Genomic DNA, 25,728 nt, shown 5'->3' with positions numbered 1-25,728 from the left:
CTTGGACCATTTCTCCGGAGAGTCTGTCAAAGGAAACACAGGGTCAAGGGCGGTGCATCTCAGACCCAGCTAGAGCTATCTGGTCACGGTGATAATCTTTTAACTCATTTAACCAAATGAGAAGCTTCACCTAGGTAAAAGATATGTTAATGAGCCTAACTACTAAATTTACAGACAGGACAGCTACCTGGGAGCTGCACAATTATTTGTGACAGAAACGATTTGGGGTAGGTGTAAAGTTTCTCAGGAAACTGAACTGCACCAACAAGAAGTAGAGAGCAAATGCACCCTTTTCTCTCTAGAGTATGTTTGTTTCAGATTTTTTTTTTTTCCCCACCTGTATTTCCACATTAAGTACATTCTTCAAGAAGATGAAGCCCTAGAGGAGGCAGGAGGTAACCTGGGTTCTACATCTGGCTGTGGCTCCACGTTGATTGGTGACCACGCCAGAGTCAGCCAGCTGGCACTCAGTTTCCTTGTCCATCAACTGCAAGCGGATGGCGAAGTGGTGTTGAGATGAAGAGTGGGGGTACTCGGGTCTGATGGTACAGATTTAAATCGTGCCTCCATCACTCTCTGTTACCTCTCTCGGCCTCAACTTTGTCCTGTAAGAAGTGAGGATAGCTACCACCTCCCTCACAGGTTGCTGGAAGGACTAGATGAGATAGCACAGTGGAGACCTTCGGACAGGGCCTGCCTCATTCTTGGTTGGTGTTCCATAAATGTCAGCTCCAGCTGCAAGCGAAATGTCAGGATTCACTCTTGGGAAACCTGGGAATCACACTGTCCTAGGTTCCAGTCCTGGCTTTGTCACTTACTACCCCTGCATGCTTGTAGAGAAGTTACTCAATCTTTTGAACCTTATTTTTATCATCTGCAAAATAGAGACAACAATGCTTACTATATTAGTTTCCTATGGCTACTGTGACAAATTACTACAAATGTAGTAGTTTAAAACAACACAGATTTATTATCTTCCAATTCTAGAGATCAGAAATCTGACACGGGTCTCACTGGGCTAAAATTGAGGTGTCAGAGGCTCTAGGGGTGAATTTGGTTCCTTGCCTTAGCTAGCTTCTAGAGGCTGTCCACATTCCTTGGCTTGTGGCCCCCTTCCTCCATCTTTAAAGACAGCAATGCAGGGTTGTCCTTCTCTCATTGCATCACTCTGGCCTACTCATCTGTCTCCCTCTTCCACTTTTAAGGACCCTTGTAATTACACTGGGCCCACCTGGATTATCCAGGATAATTTCCCTACCTTATTTAAGGTGAGCTGACAAGCAACCCTAAGCCCATCTGCAAACTTAATTCCCCTTTGCTGAACATCTTCACAGGTTCTGGGGATTAAGACGTTGACACCTTTAGGGGGGTGATATTCTGCCTACCACACTTACCGTCACAGCATTAAGAAAGTTAGAAATAATATTCTAAAACTCCCAGTACAGGTAAATGTTTTGCTAAGTTTTACGTTTTGATCATAAAGAAGTAGGCTTCAAGTTCTGATCATATACCTATAAACACTTGTCTGTTAATAGCCAGAATATTGGGCTTCCCTGGTGGCGCAGTGGTTGAGAGTCTGCCTGCTAATGCAGGGGACACGGGTTCGAGCCCTGGTCTGGGAAGATCCCACATGCCGTGGAGCGACTGGGCCCGTGAGCCACAACTACTGAGCCTGCGCGTCTGGAGCCTGTGCTCTGCAACAAGAGAGGCCGCGATACTGAGAGGCCCGCGCATCGCGATGAAGAGTAGCCCCCGCTTGCCGCAACTGGAGAAAGCCCTAGCACAGAAACGAAGACCCAACATAGCAACCAATCAATCAATAAAATAAATAAATCTTAAAAAAAAAAAAATAGCCAGAATATTATTACAGCACAGTATCTGGCTCTCTGGGTTAATCTGTTGGTAGCAATTTGAGGTAAGTAAAATCTTCCAGCATGATTATTATACTACACAGGGATTTGCCTCAAAAACTCTGTCATATAGTTTGTGGAAATATCTTAACAATAGTGAATTATTTATAATATTACTTATGGGGTATAATGTTATATCTCTAAATATTAAACATACTTGAATTACTTTACCAATTCTTCTCTTGTGCATTTATTTATGCATGCATGCATGCACATATAACATAAGGGCTTAAATTTTTTCATTGTATCTAAAAAAAAAAAAAAACCTAAATCAAATTATCAGGGTTCTACTATTTCTCATGGAATTATTGCTGAAAAACAGAATCTAGCTCGATCTAGTCTATGTCAGGCATCCTATTAATTTTAGCTATCTAATAGTCCTTATGAAACCAGAAAACATCTTGGTCAAGATAGTGTATCCACAAGCAAGGCAGAATGTAGAAGCAGCGTCCTGGGATCTTATTACATACTGGATAGCAGAGCATTTATTATCTCACCCAAACCCAAGCAAATACTTTTGGTAAGATTTGGGTTTGGTGGAGAGTACTAGGAACAAGGGCAGATTACATAGTTACCATAAACTTCACAGGAGAAATAGTGAAAGCCCAGATTCCAAATGACATTTGGAAGGTCTGTTTTTCTCTAGTTTTTGGATCTCAGGAAGACTGACTGAAACTTTGTGGACAATAGGCTCTTCTTAGATTGGGTCTACCTAACATGTTCATGTAGTAAATTATTCATTAGAATTGATTAAAACTTAAAAATGAGGGCCCAGGGACTTCCCTGGTGGCGCAGTGGTTAAGAATCCGCCTGCCAATGCAGGGGACACGGGTTCTATCCCTGGTCCGGGAAGATCCCGCATGCCGCGGAGCAGCTAAGCCTGTGCACCACAACTGCTGAGCCTGCGCTCTGGAGCTCACGTGCCAAAACTACTGAGCCCAAGTGCCACAACTACTGAGGCCTGCATGCCTGGAGCCTGTGCTCTGCAACAAGAGAGGCCACTGCAATGAGAGGCCCGTGCACTGCAATGAAGAGTGGCTCCTGCTTGCCGCAACTAGAGAAAGCCCACGTGCAGCAACGAAGACCCAACGCAGCCAAAAAAAAAATACATAAATAAATACATAAATAAATAAATATTAAAAAAAATGAGGGCCCAGCGAGGACCTTTACTACTGTAATCATTTTTTAGCTCACTTTTTATTTTAATCAAATCTAGATATGCACATAGATTGAAGAGCCAAGTAGTTTTTATAAGCTTTTTCATTAGGCGACAACTTTCAACTCTTAGTCAATTTCCTTGGTGCTTATTCCTGTATGGTTTAAGAACTTGTCTACTTTGCTACTTTCTTAATTTTTCCGGTTTAGGTGTTTATTTGTTGCTCTCCCACTAAGAAAGATGACGATTTAACTCCCTCCACATATGCACTCTCTTCCCATTACTTTCTCACTCAGTTGGCTCATAACTGTGGTTAGATCAGTATTTCATGCTATTATGACCAGATAAATGCTACTGACATCTAGGGCCATGCAAGATGCCACATTTCCCCCTGCACAATAGGTTTGTTTTCTCTGGTGCTAATAACAGCCTTGTTATTTGTTTGCTTAGTTTTTTTGTACTTGAGAGACGTTTGACCTCAAACACTTCTCTCTCAATAAATCCAAACACATTGGGTTTTCTATCAACATCACCTTCCTGAACAAACCTCTCCTGTGACCTTCTGAATCATTCCTCTGGGGGCTAGTTACTCCCTATGCCTGTTGCCATCTTGGCACCTCCTGCCATGATCATTTTTTGGGGTTCTTTCTCTGTGTTGGAATCTCCATTTCTTGTATACTATGCCTTCCTAATTTTAGGTAAACTCTTTCAGTTTGGTAGATTCTGAGGAAGACTGCATGGAAAGTAAGTTTTTTGAGATTTTGTGTGTCTGAAAAGGTTTTCTTTTTCCCTCACGCTGAACTGATAGTGTGGTTAGGTATATAATCCTACGTTGGAAATATTTTTTCTTAAAAATCTAAAAGGTATTTTTCTATTGTCTTCTAGCTTCCAGTGTTACCTTTGAGGAGTTATTGCTTTTCTGCTTCTTGATTCTTTCTATAAAACCTTCCCCCTGCCCCCACATGCCCCCACACCCCGACAGTTGTAGGCTTTTCTTTTTATTCTGAGGGCTCTGCAATTTTGCAATGATTGACCTGGTGGGAATCTAGGTCTATTTTCATCCACTCTGCTGGGCACTCTGGGCCCTTTCAACTTGAAAATTCATGTTGATCCAGCAATCCCACTCCTGAGCATATATCTGGACAAAACTCTAATTCAAAAAGATACATGCACCCCTATGTTCATAGCAGCACTATTCACAATAGCCAAGACATGGAAAAAGCCTAAATGTCCATCGACAGATGAATGGATAAAGAAGATGTGCTATATATATACACAATGAATACTACTCAGCCATAAAAAAGAATGAAATAATGCCATTTATAGCAACAGGAATGGACATAGAGATTATTATACTAAGTGAAGTAAGTCAGAAAGAGAAAGACAAATACCATATGATATCACTTATATGTGGAATCTTAAATATGACACAAATGAACTTATCTACTAAACAGAAACAGACTCACAGACATAGAGAACAGAAAAGTGGTTGCCAAGGGGAAGAGGGGGTAGGGGAGGGATGGATTGGGAATTTGGGATTAGCAGATGCAAACTATTTTATATAGAATAGATAAATAACAAGGTCCTACTGTATAGCACAGAGAACTATATTCAACATCCTGTGATAAACCATAATGAAAAAGAATACATACATATACATATAACTGAATCATTTTGCTGTACAGCAGAAACTAACACAATACTGTAAATCAACTATACATCAATAAAAAAAGTGAACATCCAGATGATTCAGAATAAATTTCTATTATAAAGTTTAAAAAAAAAAGAAGGGTATGACCATAATTTAGCCCAGGAGTAGGCAAACTTTTTGTTGTAAAGGGTCAGCTAGTAAACATTTTAGGCTTTGCTGATCTATGACTGTTGCAACTGTTCAGTTCTGGTGTTGTAGTGCAAAAGCAGCCATAGATAGTATGGAACAAGTGGATGTGACTGTGTTTCAATAAAATTTTATTTACAAAAAACAATAACAACAACAAAGAAAATTCATGTTTTTTGTTTTGGGAAGTTTTCTTAATTTTTCTTTGATGACTCTCTTTATTTCTTCTTCTCTCTGTGACCCTATTATTCAGTTGTTGGACATACTGGACTGCTCCAGAGGGTCCTTTTTATTTTTATTTTTTTCCTATTTTCTATTTGTCTTTATGTTCTACTTTTTTTTTTTTTTTTTTTTGGCTATTTCTTCAACTCTGTCTTGTAACCTTTCTTCTGAGATTTTTATTTTCACAACTTATGTTTTATTACCAAGCATTCTTTTTTGTTTTCTGAATGTTCCTTTCATATAGTGTATTATTCTTATTTCACGGATGCAATATCTTCTCTTATTTCTTCTTCTAGGGATAGTAACTATAGTTTTTTGTTTTTTGTTTTTTTAAGTGGTTTTTCCTTTCTGGAGAATCCTCTAAGTTACTTTTTTTGTTTATTTGAATTATATGGTCTCCTTAAATGTCTACTATCCTTGGCTGTCTGCTCATATTTAAGTGGGGCTGACTGAAGTTTTGTGTCTGTGGAGGTGAAGCCTGTGGACTGAGGTCATCATTGTAGGTGATCTAGCTGGTCTGTTTCATTGGGGAACCACAGATGTCAGTGTCTTTGGTTTTTGGGCTGTTCAGCTTCCTCAGAGAAGACTTTCCAGTCTCTTGTTTGAAGTTATATGCCTGGCTGCCAGCCAATCAGTGAGGGAAGGCAGGTCTCAATAGTCATTAATGTGAACTTTGAATTAATTGCCCTGATGTCAGGATGGTAGCCCCACACTCAACTATGTCGTATGTCTTGCAGTCCAAGGAATTTCTATTTAACCATTTTTAGAGAATAAATCTCTAGCACTGTTTTGTGATTTTGATAGGAGCAATGCCACAGCTACATGAAGTAGGGGAGAAAATCTGATGGTAAATGTCTCATAAACAGACTTTCAACAAGTCTTCCTATTTTTAGCCCCATCTTCATTCCCTCTTTCGGAGGTAGTTAGCTATGCCAATTTTTTTTTTAATGTAAGTTGAATAACTTCTTGGTGTCCTCACTACTGGTACAGAAATTGGCTTTCTTGGATTTCCTCTTCTGCTTTTTAGTTTCTGTGGACTTTTTGTTTTGTTTCAGTGGGGCAAGTGGTGGAAGCACTGATAAATGTATGTGTTCATCCATCATATTGTTTTTACAATTACTTAAGGCTCATACTAAGTGACAAACTGCTTATCTTTATTAACTATATGGTTATATTACCACGTGGTTGGACCTGGGTTGTATTTTACTCAAAATGGTATTCTTCCACTTTCCCAATCTATAGGTTCATCAATTTAATGAATATCCTTCCTAAATTCTATGCCACTCTCCTCCCTGGCAAATTATAATTATCTAATTATAATTAGATAAGTTCTTCAATGTCTTGGGAAGAAATCTACCAGGAACAACATAAAAGATGGAGTTGGCAGCCTTTAGTGGTTTTTCAAAGCCTCTGACTCTGTGGACGTGAATGAGTCATAGCTAAGTCTATGAGTTGAGTTCAACACTAATCTCAGTTACTGGCCTAAAATTTAAGAAGGGGCTCTGGTTAAAGGAGAAGGTGGAAAGCCTCAAACTATGCCTGCTCAGGACCCCTCTAATCTATCTGAAAAACCACTGCTCTATGGCAAAAAAAATTGGGGGTCTAAGTCAACAATTCATTAGTCTACTGGAGTGCACCTAGGATTCTTTTCTGGGAAGGATTTTGACGCTGCCCATAGTGCCTGCTTTAGTCCAACTCCAGACAGGTTTTCTTAATTGGCTCTCAAAAATGTTTACTGGATCTCTGCCACAATACTGCCCTAGTGAGAGAGGCTGTTCTTGTTTATATTATAGCATTGGTTTTGGTCCACATCACATTATTTAAGGTGTAGTCTCATAGTAAGTAAATGTTAGAAATCAAAACTAGGGGAGCTATTGGAACCTGTAGGGGCAGTGGTGGGGAGGAAAGTTCTCTCTGAGACTGCAGAACAGGGGACTGTGTTCTTGGAATTATTCAGATAGAAATATATATTTCCTCCCTGGAATAATATTATTAACAGAGGTTAAGGTCAATTAGTTTATCCATTCATTTGCTGTTTGATACAATCACATTTTATGAGTCCCTTCTATGTACTAGTTGGTGGTGTAAAGAGGAAATAGACAAAGTGCATACTTTCAAGGCACTTACAGTTTGGTTGGAAAGGCAGATAGAGTATTAAATAAATGCATAATACAGTATGTAAAATGCTAGAGATAGCTCTTGGGTATTTTTAGAGCTCAGATAAAAGTTATTTAATACAGTCTGAGAAGGCTCCCTAAAGCTTCTTGAAGTGGCGATGCTTAAGCTGAATTTTAAAAGAGGAACAGGACTTAACCAGGTTAAGGAGAAGGGTACTCAGAGGGGACAGCTTGAATAAAGGCAAGAAGGTGAGAAATGGCATGGCACTGCAGGAGAACTAAGGGCAGTTCAACGCCCATAAAACCATCTAGATTGTGAAGAACTTTCTATGTCATGTTAAGGATCTCCCAGGGGATGATGAGAAGCCACTGTAGCAAGTTAGCTGGTCATATTTGCATTTAGATAGATCACTTTGGTATGGTAGTTGTATCATAGGAGATGGAAGGAGGCCAATCAAGGAGAATGGAAACAGGCCAATCAGTAGGAGGCTACTGAGATAATTCAGGTGAGAAACAATGAAGGTGTAAATGTATAAAGTAGGTCAGTGACAGCAAGGATGAAGAAGAAATGACAAATGTATAAATATATATTTAGAAATTAAAATTAGCAGATCTTCATAGCAACTATCAAAAATAGGCATTATTAAAATCTACAAATAACAAATGCTGGAGATGGTGTGGAGAAAAGGGAACCCTCCTACACTGTTGGTGAGAATGTAAGTTGGTGCAGCCACTACGGAAAACAGCATGGAGGTTCCTCAAAAAACTAAAATTAGAGTTGCCACATGATCCAGCAATCCCACTCCTGGGCAAATACCCAGACAAAACAATAATTCAAAAAGATACATGCTCCCCTATGTTCACAGCAGCACTATTCACAATAGCCAAGACATGGAAACAACCTAAATGTCCACTGACAGAGGAATGGATAAAGAAGATGTGGTACATATATACAATACAATATGCAATACTACTCAGCCATAAAAAAGAATGAAATAATGCCATTTGCAGCAACATGGATGGACCTAGAGATTATCATACTAAGTGAAATAAGTCAGAAAGAGAGAGACAAATACCATATGATATCACTTATATGTGGAATCTAAAGTATGACGCAAATGAACTTATCTACGAAACAGAAACAGACTCACAGACATAGAGAACAGACCTGTGGTTGCCAAGGAGGAGGTGGGGTCAGGGAGGGGTGGATTAGGAGTTTGGGATTAGCAGATGCAAACTACTATATATAGAATGGATCAACAACAAGGTCCTACTGTATAGCACAGGGAACTATATTCAATGTCCTGTGATAAACCATAATGGAAAAGAATATGAAAAAGAATGTATATATGTATAACTGAAACACTTTGCTGTACAGCAGAAATTAACACAACATTGTAAATCAACTATACTTCAATAAAATAAATTTTACAAAATAGGCTTTATTATTATATCTAAGTTGTAGACGAGAAAACTGAGACTCAGAGATTAAAAATCATGTCCTGTAGCCCATAACCAGAAATAACAGTGTTTCTATGGCAGAACCACACTCAGAGCTTCTAGCAGTCAATTTACAAAAGAACTTCTAGAATATAACACATTCATTAGTCAATGAGTGAGTATTGGTGCCAAAACAAATACTGAAGGAAGGGTTATTAAGGAAAGGAAAGACAAGTCAGAGTGGAAGGTCAGAAAGAACATTTTCAGTAAATAACATCCACATTTAGCAAGAGAAAATTGATATAGACTTAAATATACTGCTTTAAATAAGGAAGTTAATGGCCAAAAATACTGTGGAAATCCAAAGGTAATCATACTGTTTAATCCTAGGGGAAATTCTTAATAGAGATAAATGGATGCCTTGGGAGGAACTTTCCTGTGCTATGTAACTGTTGCTATCAGTGCTTGAATTGAGAGGGGAAAGAAAGGGAATGGAGAAAAAGAGCTGGCTCATTTGCAGACATAGATTTACCAGCCAATTCAGCAAATGGAAGAAGGGTAGCAGATTTCAGGCCCTCCCTGGCAGCATTTTGTTAATTTAATTCAATTTGATGAAACATTTACTGAGTACCTGCTATGTTCAAGGAGATACGCCTTGAACTAGCTTTATTACTGATACTGATAATTAACACTGCCCTTGTCAACATCTGTATCAACATGAAGTACTACTCACTAGGCCCTGTGCAGCACGCCTGGGTTAGGTGTGATTTCTACCTGGCGCTTTGGTGTACAATCTAAGCCAATATGGAGTATTGATGAGGGAAAGTAGTCTCAGTACTAGCTGATCTGGCAGTGGTGGCAGGGTTGTTAACTAATTCACATGACTAATTCAGTGTGGAAAGTAGAAAATTAAGTGAACTGAAACATGGGTAAATGATCCCTATAGAATTTAAGCTAAATAGCTAGTTTCACTATTCTTGCTTCTCATCCTTTCTAAGTATATTATCGGGATGCATTTCTCAACTGTTTAGATGTTTCAAATGATTCTGCTGAAGTAACAGAAGCTCTGTGATAATGAAGTCTTTCTGTTGTTTCACGATGAAAGTGAAACCTTAAGAAGCGATCCTTAGTAAAGGGTTGGTATACAAGGGAAATCATGGAATAATCCATTACCGCAACAGTGGACATAGAAATTACCATATTAGCACTTAAGAATCTTAACTTCTATGAGGTACATATATATAATGGAATACTACTCAGCCATACAAAAGAATAAAATAATGCCATTTGCAGCAACATGGATGGTCCTAGAGATTATCATACTAAGTGAAGTAAGTCAGAAAGAGAAAGACAAATACCATATGATACCACTTATACGTGGAATCTAAAATGTGACACAAAGGAGCCTATCTACAAAACAGAAACAGACTCACAGACATAGAGAACAGACTTGTGGTTGTCAAGGGGGAGGGGGGTGGGGAAGGGATGGATTGGGAATCTGAAGTTAGCGGATGTAAACTATTATATTTAGAATGGATAAACAACAAGGTCCTACTGTATAGCACAGGGAACTACATTCAATATCCTGTGATAAACCATAATGGAAAAGAATATAAAAAAGAATGTGTGTGTGTGCATATACATATATATATACATATATATGTATTTATAACTATCACTTTGCTATACAGCAGAAATTAACATTGTAAATTAACTATACTTCAATTAAAAAAGAAAATCTTAAATTCTTAATCTAAAGACCAGAATGGCTTGAACTCCTTAGATCCTTATAAGAGAAATCCTACTTTGGACTAAATTATACTTTGCCATCAGAATTTTACTGAACATTACAGACTATAGCTAATAAAATTTTAGCATGTTTAAGTTATGGCAGATGTTTTAAATTAATGCATATTTATTTCTTATTTTAAAAATTCTACCATTTATGGCATTAATGAAGTGTCAGTATCCTGTTCACCTTCTTAGGGATATTCAGGGCTACTGAGACATTTAATAGTCTATAGTTATTCTGCTTTTTAAAAAAATAAAACAATTTATAAGACATCTAACTGAAAAAAGTCCATAGGAACAATCAACTCAATAAGACATGTTACAAGTTAGTCCCTAATGAACAAAAGAATGCAGGTGAACACAGACAGAATCCTTTGATGCCTCTAAAAGGCCCAAGAGCTTCAGAGCTCCTACTGGCTCTGGGGTTGGATGGTCTGTCATTTTTCTCATAGTTTTTACTAAAACCACAGTGCAGCAGTTTCTTCATTTCCATATCTCCTGACACGGGAGTACAAGTTTACAGAGAAAGTCATTTAATGAGAGCTGAGGTTTAACCTTAAGTTTCACTCACTGTGGCCCCGAATAAACACACCCTGTGCTTGAGTTCAAAGGCCACATGGACCCTGGAAGGCTGTTAAACGCAAGTGCTCAAAGTCGAGTTTCAAATGCAATGTACCAATGATCCCTTGGCGGTGAAATTAAATGATCAAGCAGAATGGGCCAGTCATCAACAGGAAGGATAGGAGAAGGGGGGAAACGGGAGGCGGACTTGGGCATTTCACATTGAGCACCATCATGGGCAAATATGGACAGTAAAGTGAGAGTCGGAAATGAAATATTCTTAGGATGGCTAAGGTTGAGGCAACGAGTTTAAAGAGAGAAGAAACAGAAGGAAAAAACTACCATTTATTGAGAGATCACTGTATAGTAGGCACTGGATCAGGTGTCATGCGTACAGTAGTTGATTTGATCCTCAAAGCAATCCTGTGAGGGATTTAGGACACAGACGATATCATCGATGATACCAGAAGTGCCTTGTGCAAGGCCAAGGTCATGCTCCTCTGTTATGTTGGTGCCGAGGAATAGAAATAAGGCAGGATTGTAACGTTAGATGTCGGTCTTGCCTCAATATTCCATGGGTAGGGCTGGGTCAGGGGAGAGAAAGTCTAGGCATGGTGTTGAAGAAAAGCATCTCTCCCCGCTTGTTTGTGGGAACAGGAGGTGGTGGGAAGAGTTTCTGGCCACTGGTGGCGCTTGTGGCAGCCATCTGTCTGTCAGCGACCCCTGTTGTGCTTCGCAGATCGAGGCAGATCCAGCAGCATATGCAAAACTCTTTCGCGGGGGCATTTCTCTAGCACACTTCCAAGATTTCTGTGAGAAGCCCAAAGGCTGTTGGCTTGAGCAAACGCGTTAATTGGGCTCATGGTACCTTTAAACAAATAATACGAGGGTGGATTTTTCATCACGTTCCCTCTTTCAGAAGTAGACATGACAGAAGTTCTGAACATCTCCCTCTGCGTAAAGTTTGAGCAAATATTTTTCCTCATAAAGCTGATCCTACAGGATGGCCTTTATAATTAGTGTACGAAAAGAGACTCTGATGTTATTTCTGTTTTGATACTTACAATAATAATCCATAAATCTTAAAATTAATATTTCAGTGAGAATTTCTCTCTACACGGTCTTTCTCAGTATTCTGGCACCACTATTTAAAGGCTGTAGCATAAAAGGTCAAAAATCTTGTCATCATTTCTTGAGTGAAGTTCTCTATTTCCCTAAAAATGGTGCAACAGACTCTCCTGGAGAAAATGGACAGGTCCTCAGTAGGCCCAAGGAGAGAGTTTCCAATAAAGTCAGAGCATATGTGGCCACTTTATTCTGATCCTTTGTTCGGGCTGCCTCACCCAAATCTCCCAGAGATTCCTCATTATAAAGAGAAGACGCTTGATCTTAATTTGAAAATAGAACTATTCCACGAAAGTGGCCAAGATAAAACCTGGGATAAAATGTAAACACCTAAAAGTATGTGTCATGGATCTTTTAAAAATCATTCACTTGGAACCACAGGTAGCTGAATTTTTTCAGACTTAAAATGTTAAGATTCTCAATAATGAGCTATATATAGAAAGAGATATTGTTTGAACTGGCAATCCCCCCCCACCCCAGGTGTTAGGCTAATGACTTCATCATTTTCCTTTCAGTAAGTTTCTCATATAAAGACAATCTTTATATACAGAGACCCACTTGCATAGCTTATCACCACCTTTCCTGAGGTTCAGGAATACAATAATTCCAATAATACCTTGTCTTCTAGCAACATCAGGCTTCATAATACCTCATCTTTGCCGTACACTGTGTGTTTTCGAAGAATGAGGTTCCAAAGAGATACAGCATACACAAATATTGGAAAATAAAAAGAAAGAAAAAGAAGAGAGGAAACCCCAATTGCAGTTAAAATGCAATAGTCTTCCACTGCATATCCCAATGCTAGTTAATACAGACATTTCCAATAACTTTAAGTGGTGATTGTTGAAAAAAAAGAAATCAAGTTTGCGTTTCTTAAAAGACAAGAGGGAAGAAAATGACTTGTCATATCTGGCTGGTTCAGAAATATAAAATCCAATTCTGAAGAAGTAGAGATAAGAGAAGTGCTGTAGAAGTGCCGTCAGCTCAGCAAACACTAAATAATGAACAATGCAGAGACTGTCCAGCATGATAAAATACTCTATTAGAGGGACTGTTTTTAAATGAGTGATAATTGTGGCACATCCACAGTGAAAGGTTATTGAATTTTTATCTATAGCAAGAAGCTTTTGACAGACTTGCTGAAAAGTCACCTACAAGTAGCACCTTCTTTAGATGAATTTGACCAAAGGGGTTTTCCAGAATGTAACACCTTTCTGACATTTACAGGATTTTTGCTTCCTTGAAGAATCTGATCAGATATTCTTGGTTTCTAGAAAAACATTTAGGTTTTTCATTAGTCTTATAGAAAAGTCCTCATTATTCTTCCTTTCATAAAAATTGGATTACGTTGTTAGTTAAGAACTCCAGTCAAATTCACCTAGGATTCAACGACCAGACCTCAAAGATGTTAGTACACAGAATTAACTGCTATTCATAAACAACACTGTGCCTTGGAGACCTATACCTGATATATTCCTGTACCTCATATGAAGAAGGGAGTTCTTTTACATTTTTATTGTATAGTTTATAAGAGTGGATATAAATTACAATATTGAATTTAGGATAATAAAGTAAATGAGAACCTTTCCCTAAATACACGACTATAAAATTTGGTTTCAAAATAGATCCTTGGCAGGGGGGTGGAGGTTTTCCAGCTTCGGTTTCTTACAGCAGGTGAAGGTCAAGACCACCCCCTTTAAAGTGCATCCAGTGTCATTCATAGATGCATTCGGGGATGCAGCATGGCATTTATCTTGCTGTTGTGATTTTGGCAGACAACTAAAGAATAGCATTATCCCCGGAGGGAAACAGAGGTGCACTAGTTTGGTGTTCTGAGGCACACTAGCAACAGACGATTATGTTGGTTTTTCTAGACACCGTGGTCTGCACTCTGAGAACAGTAGGGTTCAATCTAGATTTTGTCACTGTCTCACTTTGACCTTGGGCCAATGGCCAAACTTCTGTTTCATGATCATGCTTTGTAAAACTGAGAGAATAAAGGCTATTAACTGCAGCTTGAAGCAGGGATAAAGGATTAAGAATTAATGATTATAAAGGTCCTTGAAAAAGTATGAAATGCCGTCTAAATGTTGAGTGCCATTGTCATCATCGTGGCATCCTCTGGGACTGTCACATGCACACACATTTGCGCATACCGTCCCTTTGTTACACTTTCCGGGGGGCTGGCAGACTGCAAAGGGTCTTTGTGTACTACTGATTAATAAGTAAGCTGTCTGAAAGAGCAGATTCAGTTTACATCCAAAAATGTTTTGGAACATTTTTCTAAATCCAATCCCACAAAGCGATAGAGATTTCTTCCATTCAGTCCAGGCCAGCCCTCTATCCTCTGTTTCCCCCATCAGGATTCATCTTTCCTGGTCCCCTGCATTTGTAGTACACCCACGCTTAGTTTCGAGGGTGAAGAAATTAAAAGACACACTCTTTTTCTAGTGAGAAGTTCATGAAGTCATGGCTTCATGTTGGTAAGGGGGCTTATCTCACATTTTAAAGCACCCAACTATCTGAGGGCTTTTCCAGATAAAAGCTTAGATTTAATAGCACAATCAGTGCCTTCAGGTACAATCTTTCACTTACTTCTCATTCATTATAAGAGATTCTTTTTTCTGTTTGGCGGCCAAGTCGGTCCCCTCCGATTTCTCGTTCAAAATCTGCTGCCCTAGTAGCCACTGCTCCTCACCTCCGCTCAGGGTGTCAGCCTGGGTAATTCTGCACTTCCACCCTCTCCTCCATCTGGCTCTGCTATTTCAGCATGCCATTTTAAAGCCCTCTCTTGCTTTCCACCTTCTTCTGCCTCCCCCTTTCCCCAGAGATTTTCATTCCTATTTCTTCTTCCTGTTTCCATTTTAGAGTTTTGTTTGAAGATACAATCATTCATCTGGAAGCTCCCAGTCACCACATTTAAGCCATCCATGATATTACCATATTTTCATAAAATATTTCCCTTCTGGATACAAATGCTGGCATTTTCAAAGAAACAGCCACATAATTCTTTACGAGTAGATACTGAGAACTCCAAAATTACATCAGAACGCCCACAGCACTAGCCCCCCATAGCTGCACAACTGATAATCACCTCCTTGCTGAGGGAGGTAGGGTGCTGTTTTCAAATCAGTACTCGGCACAGGACAATGGACCCGACAGATGACCAGCTGATTGACAAGAAGGAACTGTATTTGGTTCTGGCATGTTTTTCAACAACATCGGAACCCTCTTTTCATAGTTTTGAAAAACAAAAAGGACAGATGTTAACGGGGTTTCAAAAGCAACCACAAGACTTGAGATAAAAGAGAACCCTGAAGGGGTGGGAGAAGGTGAAGACCCAGTATTCGGGGAGCAGTGCAGTGAGTGAGAGCCCCAGTGATAGGGTTCATAGTAGTAACCCCAGGAACCCCATATTAAGTTCCCACTCTGTGTCTCATGCTTAGAACTCCAAGGTCATCATCTCATGTAATGGTTACACCAACCCAATGAGGATGCATCATCATATCTATTTAACAAGTAAGAAGACCTATTTAGTTCAGAAAGGTGAAATAATTTCCCTCTGGTGATACAATAACTTGCCTCATTTGTCCCCAAGTGTACTTGACTTCAAAGTCAAATATGTACTATAAGCCTCCAAGACTAAGGGAGAAGCATGGGAAAGAGTCTATGAATTAAAAGAAGAACACAGAGGTTTAGAGGGAGGCAAAATGACCACGATCTAGGAGCCCTGTGAGGGTATTCAATGAGAGGAAAGGGAAAAAAACTAAGAAATGTTTAAAAAGGGGACTAACCCGTGTTATCAGTACTTAAGATGTGCTAAGAAGAAAGGAACATGGGAACCCCATGGGTCAGCCTGAAGCTTAGATGATAATCAGTAGTAACAGTGCAGAGTACATCAATGTGGAGAAGGAGCTGGAGGGGTCCAGATGTTTTTCCTTATAAAGTGAGAGAATTACCAGCATCTCCATTGTTTGTGACAACACGGGTCTCAGAAAGTTCCTAAGAACAACCAGGTGAACACCCTGAGCACAGGGATTTTCCACACAATTCTTTCTTCATTAAGATAAATTTCAAGCAGCTTATAAGTAACGATAGAGTACAATTAAGACTGAAAATGAACAAAACTGAATCATCATAAAATTGTCGTTTAGTGTTTTCATTCCTACAAAACATATGATTAATTCGGAAACTGGTACAACATGGAAGTATATTCGGACACTTTTCAAAAAAGTGATAAAGGCTCACACAAAAGTAGAAGTTGTGTCAATGAGATAAGATCAAAACAAATTCCAGATTGGACAGTAGGTGGGAAAGCCCTGAACAAGGTATAATTCCAGTGGTAATGTAATTTTCTTAGTAAACAGTATGTTCATGAAACTAACCAATGACAATGAATTTGGAAGTTGTCACCAACTGAGGAAGAGGAATGATAAGAGTGAAACCACAGAATGAGAGTCAGCTGAAGAAAATGACAACGGATAAGACCAAAAAATGATGATGGCAGAGAAAGCCCAACCTGGAAAAGAGGATTCGAGACACTAAGTATGTAGAGTTAGGCTAAGCAACTGCTGAGGAGGAGCTGTCTGATAACAGTCTACAAATATTTGAAACTTGTAAATACCGGAGCAGGAGAGAAATTACCATACACAGAGTTTTAATTAAAAATAATCAGATGAAATCATGACAGAAAAATTCTGGCTTAATGGTTTGACAAAAGCAAAGCTGAAACGGGACAATGTCCCAGGAGATCTTGTCTAGGGACATTTTTATTCTCATTTGTGTCAAGGCAGAAAAACAAACAGCAAGGGGGGGCGTCTGCATTTTATCTTCCATTTGCCATTAGGGCAGAAAAAGCCCATGATAGAGAGCTCTATTCATATTCAATACCTATTCCATCTTCTGGAAAATGTTGAATCATAGTTGGCAATGTATAAAGGCCTCCTGGCTGGCGACAAAACCATATACTCGAGGGATGGGGGGTGTACAGACACCTGGACCTTGTCCATCTTTACTTTCAGTGATATAATTGACTTGTAAACACTTCTACATTCATTCAATTGGTTTGGCAATCACAGCCTTTTGTGTTAAGAGAGACACCGATTCCTGTGCCCTTCTCATTTCACTGATTTGAAAAAGGTAAGAGGAAGGTTTTTATTTTTAATCAGATCTGGGGGACAGTTTGGCTAACTAGGAACTGCTAAGCAGAAGTGGGCAGCTGTCCTGACTCTGGCATAGACACGAATTGCAACACTCTGAGCCTGGTGTTCTTGTCTGTAAAATGGGAAGTCACGTTAACCCCAAACTTTTGAGACTAGAACTGGCAAAATAACTATAAAGCATTTCCCAAATATAAGAGCTCTAGAAATTAAAGAAGAAATTCTGGAGGGCTCAAAAATCAGTGGTTCTCCACCTTGGCTGTTTGTTGAAATTGCCTGAGGAGACTTTTTAAAGCACGGTACTCTGGGCATCTCCCGCAGAGAGTCTGACCGGAAGCTCAATAGGTCATCCTAATATAAGCCAAGGATGAGAACCAATCCTTTAGGACAGTGGTTCTCAACCTCTGATGTGAATGGTTTGGGGATGCCCAGGCCACACCTTGGAACGATTAAATGAAAATCTCTGGGAGTGGGGCCCAGCATCAGTATTTTTTAAAACTCCCCAACTGATTACAATTGACATGCAGCTAACTTTGAGAATTGCTACTCTAAAAGGACATTTGTCAGGAAATAAGTTTCACTTGTAAATGGGTTTTGAGTCAACACTGCACATTAGAAGGACCTAATGTAAATGGGTTAAAGTAAAACTTTATTTTTTGGTGAAGAAAAATTCAGATAGCTCTTTTAATCTCAGCATGGCTTTGTCTGAAATTAATATGTTTGTATACATTTACTAAGGATTGTTTAGCACATGTGGCAACTAAGAAGTAGCTGCAGGCCCAAATCGAGTGGTTCAGGGCAGAAAAAACATCTCCTTCCGTAGGCCTTTCAGACCCACAAGATTATAATCTTTATCAACTGCATAATTGTTTAAGGTGGAGGACGACTATTTTTTTAAGCAGCTATTCAACTTGTCCAAACGTTGGGCTTATAATAGATGCATTCATCATGTTAAAAAATGGTCACTAGAAAGAGAGACAAAAGCAATTTGCAGTGGGAAAGTGGAAAGTCGATCTAGAGTTCAGAAGGAACTGTCTAGAGGGGACTACATGAATTGGAGGCCTAAAAATCAATCCCAGAACATCACTAGTGATAAGTCACATTGACAGGAGTTATCCTTGATAGATGCGATGAGAATGCTTTTATCTTTGTGGTTTTCCTTCCCCAAACCCACAAGCCCTGTCTAATCATGAAAAGAGATTAGGCAAATCCATACTGAAGGACATTCTGCAAAATATCTGACCAGTATTCCTTTAAACTGTTAAGGTCATCATAAACAAGGAAAGTCTAGGAAACTCTCACAGTCTAAATGAGCCTAAAGAGACAATGACTAAATGTATTATGATATCCTAGAGATGGGATCTTGGAACAGAAAAAGGACATCAGATAAAAACTAAGGAAATCTGAATATAGACCTTAGTTAATAATAATGTATCAGTATTGGTTCATCTGTTGTGACAAATGTAAGATGTTAACAACTGGGAAAACTGGGTATGAGATACATAGGAATTCTGTACTACCTTTGCAACTTTACTCAAAATCTGGAAGTATTCTAAATTAAAATTTTTTCTTAAAAAAATCAATCTCTGGACATATTAACATTCATCAGTGAACTGAGGTGTGGAATTACATTAGTAGCTGGAATCTTTGAGAATTGTGAGGGAAGTGTAATCATTGGACAGCAGCCAGGTTTGAAACAAGCAAAAAAGAAGCCATAGTCATTTCATATTGGTTGACTTGAACATTTCTAAAAATAATTCAATCAAGTAATGAAATAACCAAATTGCAACAGAAGTCATCTGATGGTGTGCAAATCTGCCAATAATATGAAATTACATTCCTGCAGTAGTGAAGCATATGCCCTATCTTGTGCCTATGCTGGGAGAAATAAACGATTCTGAACAAATTATATAAATATAGCATAGGACAGTGTTTACCAGAAGTTGTTCCATAAAAGAAAAATCCTGTAAGATGCTCTGGGGTGAGAGAATTCCATTGATAAAGAAGTTTGGGAAACACTGCATTGCTGTAATTACTCCGTTGACATAAAAAGACTTTAAAAGTTTTATTGTATGCAGGAACTATATTTAATGTTATTTAACCTAATGTGTCTCAAGTGTATTTGACCACTAAACTCTTTTCCCTTTAGCATCAATAGAAAAAATTTTGGACAAAGCCAGGCCTAACACATACTTCTCTGTCAAGGGATTTGGAGACTGAACAAGTGAAGTATTTATCCATGTCTTGATATAACTAGGTGGACATTTCAAGTATGTTTCAAAAAGCTAACTGTATGAACTGGCATTATTTTAGAACTTTATCAGTAGCGACCTAAGTGTTGATCTATAGCACAATCCAACAGAACTTTCTGTGCTGATGGAAATGTTCTACAACCTCGCTAATACAGTGGTCACTGAACATCTGAAATGTGGCTAGTGTGACTAAGCAAATGAATTTTATATTTCAGTTAATTTTAATTAATTTAAATGTAAATAGCCACACAAGGTTAGTGGCTGCTGCCATAGGAGAGTGCAGTAGCTAGAAGATATTCTGTAACATGATAACAAGACAGGTAGAGTTTCTAACTTTGAAAATATTTGTAGAACAAAAAAAGAGGGAGAAAAATTAATAAGATATTTTATTACAACTAAGATGAAATTCAAAAAGGATTATGTGCAATAGTTCCATATATTTAAAGCATAGAAAGTCTGGTTACACACAAGACGATGATCAGAAATGATCACAAGTTGAATGTAGGCATTAAAGTGCTTTCATTAAAAAAAAAAAAATGATGACCTTCCTGGATGGTTTAATAGGAATAGGGTATGAATGGAACTGTTATCACTGCCAGTACTTAACCTTGGTAATGGTCAAGACAATGATGTAGTAGAGAGAAAATTAAAGTGGCAATTTGAGGGCTTGTTTCCATACAAGTTCAGGCAGAGACATGCAGAGTGACCACTCTGAAGCCTTGATTCCTCCATGTGCAGAATATCTGAGTTAGACCAGATGATTTCTAAGATCCCTAGTAATAGTTCTGCTTTAAGAAAGAAGTATAACACTTATGTGTCACTGCAGCATTATTCACAATAGCCAAGAGGTGGGTGAAATTTGAATGTCCACTGACAGATGCCTGGATAAAGAAAATGTCGTATATCCATACAACAGAATATTATTCAGCCTTAAAAAAGAAGGAAATCCGGTCATATGCTATAACACTTTGAGGACATTAGGCTACATGAAATAAGCCAGTCACAAAAAGACAAATACTGCACGCTTCCACTTATAAGGGGGCATCTAAAAGTAGTCAAACTCATAGAAATGGAAAGTGGAAAGTGGTTGCCAGGGGTTGGGGGAGAGGGGGAAATAGGGTATTTATTGTTCAGTGGGTACAGAGTTTCAGTTACGTGAGATGAAAAAGTTCCAGAGATCTGTTGCATAGTAATAAATACAGAGTTCCCACGACTCTACTGTACTGCACACTTAAAAACAGTTAAAATGGTATGTCTGATGTTACGTATATCTTACCACAATAAAAAAAAAAAAAGTATATAAATAACTGCATAACTAATACTGCAATTCATGAACCAATTCCAGGAACCAAAATTATGAGATTTATTTGACCCTGTGGTTTCGCAAAAAATAAAAATAAAGATTACGGTATGACTTTTTATTATCAATGCACGTGGGCACAGCAAGAACTGCGGTAACAGGAGCTGAGGGAGCCAGAAGGGGATAAAACTGGTGTTGAAGGAACTTGCAACATGGGCCACATTCACAAAGTCTAACAGTCAAACCACCATCCGAGAGAGTGTAAGCGAACTTGGGCCTGATCTGGGCTCCTACTTCTGCTAGATTTGGTTGCCCTGGACTCAGAGGCTGGGTGGGACCCTCAGGCCAAAAGTTTTTACTATCCAGAGATGGGCAGGTAGAGACCAGGGAAATGTTTTCAGACACATTAAAGTATTTCACAGAAAAAATATTCAACATTTAATTTCTGAAGAATAGGACAGAAGAAAGAGGTTTAGACTGAAGCAAAGGGACTTTAATAAAAAACAGATGACCTCCTTGATGGTAAGGTTACTTAAAGAGCAGAATATATAATCAAGGAAGTTTTAGATTCTCTAATCCTGGAGATTTTTTTTTTACAGAATCCGAGAAAGGAGGCGCCCCCTTGAGGAAGCAAATGCAGTCAAAACAAGCTCTGGAGCCCCCTTCAAGTTCTCTGTACTCTATTTTTAAAGGCAACACATACTTAAAACAAAAGGATAAGATACAAAAGAAAATCATTAGTGTTCCAACTGAATACACTCTTAAATTTATCTAGGTCACAATTTGCTGAGAATTTTCTTAACCATAACAGTTAATCTCAGACTTCTCATTTAGGATTGTTACAAACAGCAGATACTACAGATACTATTCTGTGCCTTTACTACAAGGTTGAAATTGTGATCAATGAGAGAAAATATGTATAAACCTAGATCCTGAATGCCCAATGCTACATATGATCCTGCTCAACTTCCTTGCACTGAAAGCATATTTGTTAAAACAGACCCTGAACATAAAGAGATTCTAGAAGTGGGAGTGGGAGACTGAGTCGTGAGTTGGGGGTGAAGAGTCAGAAAACAAGGCATATACAGAGAGAACCTGAGAGACCCATGAGAGGAGGTCAAGTTAGGTCAATCCAAGTCTTCTCTAGGACTGTTTCAGGAGCTCTTGGCAAAAATGCTTTTTTTGTCTGGGATCAAATAATCTTGGGGCTGCTGGTAGCCAAGGATGTTGCCATACGAAAAGGTCTTACCTGAGATGGAAAGCAATAAAGGGAATACACCAAAAATAGAGAAAGTGGGGGAGAGAGAGCAGGTGTGTAAACATGTCTGTAACATGGTATTATTATCTTGTGAACCTCTGGATCCAGCCACACCTGAAGTCTTTTGATTTACCAGTTTTATAAATCGATATTTTCTTTGTCTTTTAATTGGGCTGCGACTTTGAACAGAAAGAATCTTAAGTAGAACAGGTTTAAGGAAGGCTGAGCAGGGGAATACCAGGAGAAATGGAGCAGGCACCATGGACTGTGAAGGTAAGAGCAGTGCCTTTGGTGTAGTCAGGATCTACATGAGGCGAGGAGACTCTTTTAAATGTAAAGAACACAGAGTGATGCTTAGGCAAATACTAAAAGAGATGGAAAAACTGTCTTTGAAAAAATGGTCAACTCTTATCTCCTGGGCAAGTGGCCAGCCATGCTCTGCCACTAAAATGCAATACTCTCTTCACTATGACATGAAATATTTCAGGTGGAGGAGAATACTGCTATTAATATCTAAAGAGATTTTCTACTATGAAAATAATTTTCTGCAAACTTCCTCCATTCCATTCCATTAGTAGCTTCTTTTTTTTTAAAATAAATAAATACATTTATTTATTTATTTATTTATTTATTTTTGGCTGTGTTGGGTCTTCGTTTCTGTGCGAGGGCTTTCTCTAGTTGCAGCGAGCGGGGGCCACTCTTCATCGCGGTGCGCGGGCCTCTCACTATCGCGGCCTCTCTTGTTGCGGAGCACAGGCTCCAGACGCGCAGGCTCAGTAGTTGTGGCTCACGGGCCCAGTTGCTCCGCGGCATGTGGGATCTTCCCAGACCAGGGCTTGAACCTGTGTCCCCTGCATTGGCAGGCGGATTCTCAACCACTGCACCACCAGGGAAGCCCATAGCTTCCTAATTATAATAAAGCATAGCATTTACCATACCAAATAGTTAAAGGATGTGGACAAAAAAAGAAACTTCTACGCTTCTTTTCTTGACTTTTCCCCATCCTGAGTCTCTATGAGTGCTAGACAAAAGGCTGGCATTTTCTTCATGCTATTGAGCCTCCAGACTTGGCAACACTTTTGTTTAGGTAATCATTTGGTTCACTTTTCAAAAGAATAATAAAGAGCTGTCCTTTATTCCCTTTCTAAAGTCACACTGACATGGAGCAATCAAAGTAACCCATTCCCTGCTTTGTTCAAATTATAAACATCAGTGGGCATCTCTCCTGGGAATTCAAAGAATAGACGCGTGTGGGTGAGCGAGGCATGTTGTTAGCAGAATAAACCAGGTTTGCTGGATGCTCTGTTTTTACAAAGACAACATAAGTAGTGATTACAGTTCACTTGGGTTTTGCACTGATCGTCAAAATGCTAACAGTCACTTAAATCACTCACTGGCTGGAATAATCACCCTGACAGGAACTGAGAGGGTACAACCTATAAAACGGAACTGAGCACATGAGAGGTATTAATGGGCATGGTACAAGAGGTCTTTGCCAGAATAACAGAGGTGCTGGAAGACATGAATTAGACATCAGCTATACTAGGGACTCTCAGTGACGTGAACACAACAGGTAAATGGTGCAATTACAAAGTTGACCATAACTCAGAGAGCATCTTTCTCTTTTTGAGAACAGCTGAAGCCAGGTTAGACTGTGTGAATGACTCAGTGGCTTGCTATGGAGGCTGTGTCCTATTTTGCCTTGTGGAGCTCTTTTAGGATGGACAGAACAGAAATCTGGGAGGCTATGCTGCCAAAATAAGAGACTACATTATTAAATATTAGACTTTGATGGCCCACCGAACGAGAGGACTCCTTCCAATCGTCACTAACAAACCAACCCAAGCAGCCCTACATTTGCAAGAGTCAAAGGAAACTAGGAAAAGGGGCATCTGGTCCCTTTTCAGAGCTGTTTATTTTGCAACTAGCAAAAGGGAGTCAGCTCTTTCTGACTTTTTTTTTTTTTTTGGTGGAGTCGGGTGAGTCTGGGAGATAAAATGGCTAATTCTGACTACTACTTGTGACAGGTTCCCTGATATGAGGTCGTTATAAAGTTGAAAACCTCTCAAGGATACCTACTTAGGCAGAGTCTGCTCAGACCCAATACTGAGTCCAAACTATCCTTAGTAGGTGAATACATTTCTAAGAATAAACATGTACAATTTTATCATCAGCTAAAAGTAATATTTTAAATACTAAAAAGTGCAAAAATAAGAGTATAAATAAAAAGTAATATTTTAAGAAGATTTCTAAAGCAGAATACATAATCTCAAAAGCCCCCTCCTTCCATCTGCTTTCTTCACCCCCTGTTGACCCCCAGGACAGCTACACAATCAGCATGAGATCATAAGTAAGTGAGCATTCAAAGGTCTCCTAGACTCTGCCCGTGGGGACTGTGTTTCAGTGCATAATTTACTCTGGTTTATTTCATCCACATCTTCTCCCTCTCTGGGCTGGAAATCATGGTTAATCAAGCAATAATAACTTTTCAAGAGACAATGATAAAAAATAACTTTCTTTGAAGTTCACAGTCCAAATAATACAAGCTTTTTCCTTCTAATAATCTTCTAACAGTTCACTCTAATACTAACTTCAGAGCTGATTCAGTTTCTTTCATGTTCTTGCGCTTTTTTCTATCCTGTTTTCTGTCCCTCCATTCATGCATTCAAATCTCCCATCTCCTTTATTCCTTCTTCATATCATTTTTTCTTTGCCTTTAACTGTTTAACACTTCTGAACTAATGCTTTTAAAAAACATTTGTGCTATACTTATTGAATAAAGTTTATGTGTCCCAAAGTTTTCAAATTATTTTTGAAATAATTGGTCATTGGTCCTTGATAGAAAAAGGTTTCCCATTTTTACTTCAGGCCCTATTCCTTAATTTCCTTGAAATGTATAATGAGGTTATCTTTCAGCCATCTCTTTTCCAGAATAATTGTTTTTCTCATTGTCTCTGTTTTCTAGCAACTTGATCACTTCTATTATTCTCTTTTTAGATACTTTTTCATTCGTTTTCTATCAGTTAAAATGAAAACATCAACCGCGTGCTCAGCTTTGAGCTCTGAGACACAGTTTCTACCCTTGAGAAGTTGTAAGGAGGACAAAACATATTGCTTTCTGTTCTTGAGACACAGTGGTTCAATCTTACACAATCCGGTGTTTCTAAGGTTTAACATCAAGCTATGTTAACATGGACCTTTTTGGCTTCCCACGCCCCACATGGGGAAGCTGAGATTACTTCCTTTCACAGAATCACAAAGTACCAGAGGCTCAGCACAAGCAGAATTCTTGCACAGATCTTCCAACAACTCGGACATGTCCCCTTATGGCGATGTGTAGACACACTCGCATTTCAAATGAAAGTATTCAGTCTAGTTCCTCAGCTGTCCCCACAGGAACCACCCTGCTGGTACTTACTCTGGGATGTAGAAAGATTGGAGAAAGCCGACTTTGTTCGACCTGCTAACCATTCCAAGCTCTCATGCATGTTGGCCAAGGCTTTGAGGTCGCTGACATCACGGAGGATGTCCTGTGGAGGGATTAATTTATCACCCAGGTTCCCAATAAGAACTTCTGACTCCTTGCCAAAGGCTGCCCTG

The 25,728-nt window shown here is 39.0% G+C and overlaps 1 protein-coding gene across 1 annotated transcript in view; it reads right to left on the bottom strand.

Annotated features, from left to right (window-relative positions):
- The window catches only part of EXOC4 (exocyst complex component 4), an 808,183-nt gene that overhangs the window by 93,473 nt on the left and 688,982 nt on the right, over positions 1–25,728 (bottom strand). Inside the window, exon 14 of the mRNA XM_082472898.1 lies at positions 25,547–25,725. Within this exon, the coding sequence (XP_082329024.1) occupies positions 25,547–25,725 (179 nt within the window). The remainder of the gene's footprint in view (positions 1–25,546; positions 25,726–25,728) is intronic.

The sequence above is a fragment of the Balaenoptera physalus genome (assembly GCF_965194825.1).
Source record: "Balaenoptera physalus genome assembly, chromosome: 8".
Taxonomy (NCBI): domain Eukaryota; kingdom Metazoa; phylum Chordata; class Mammalia; order Artiodactyla; family Balaenopteridae; genus Balaenoptera; species Balaenoptera physalus.
The sequence above is the reverse complement of the archived record's forward strand: the minus strand, read 5'-3'. Positions and strand labels throughout refer to the sequence as shown.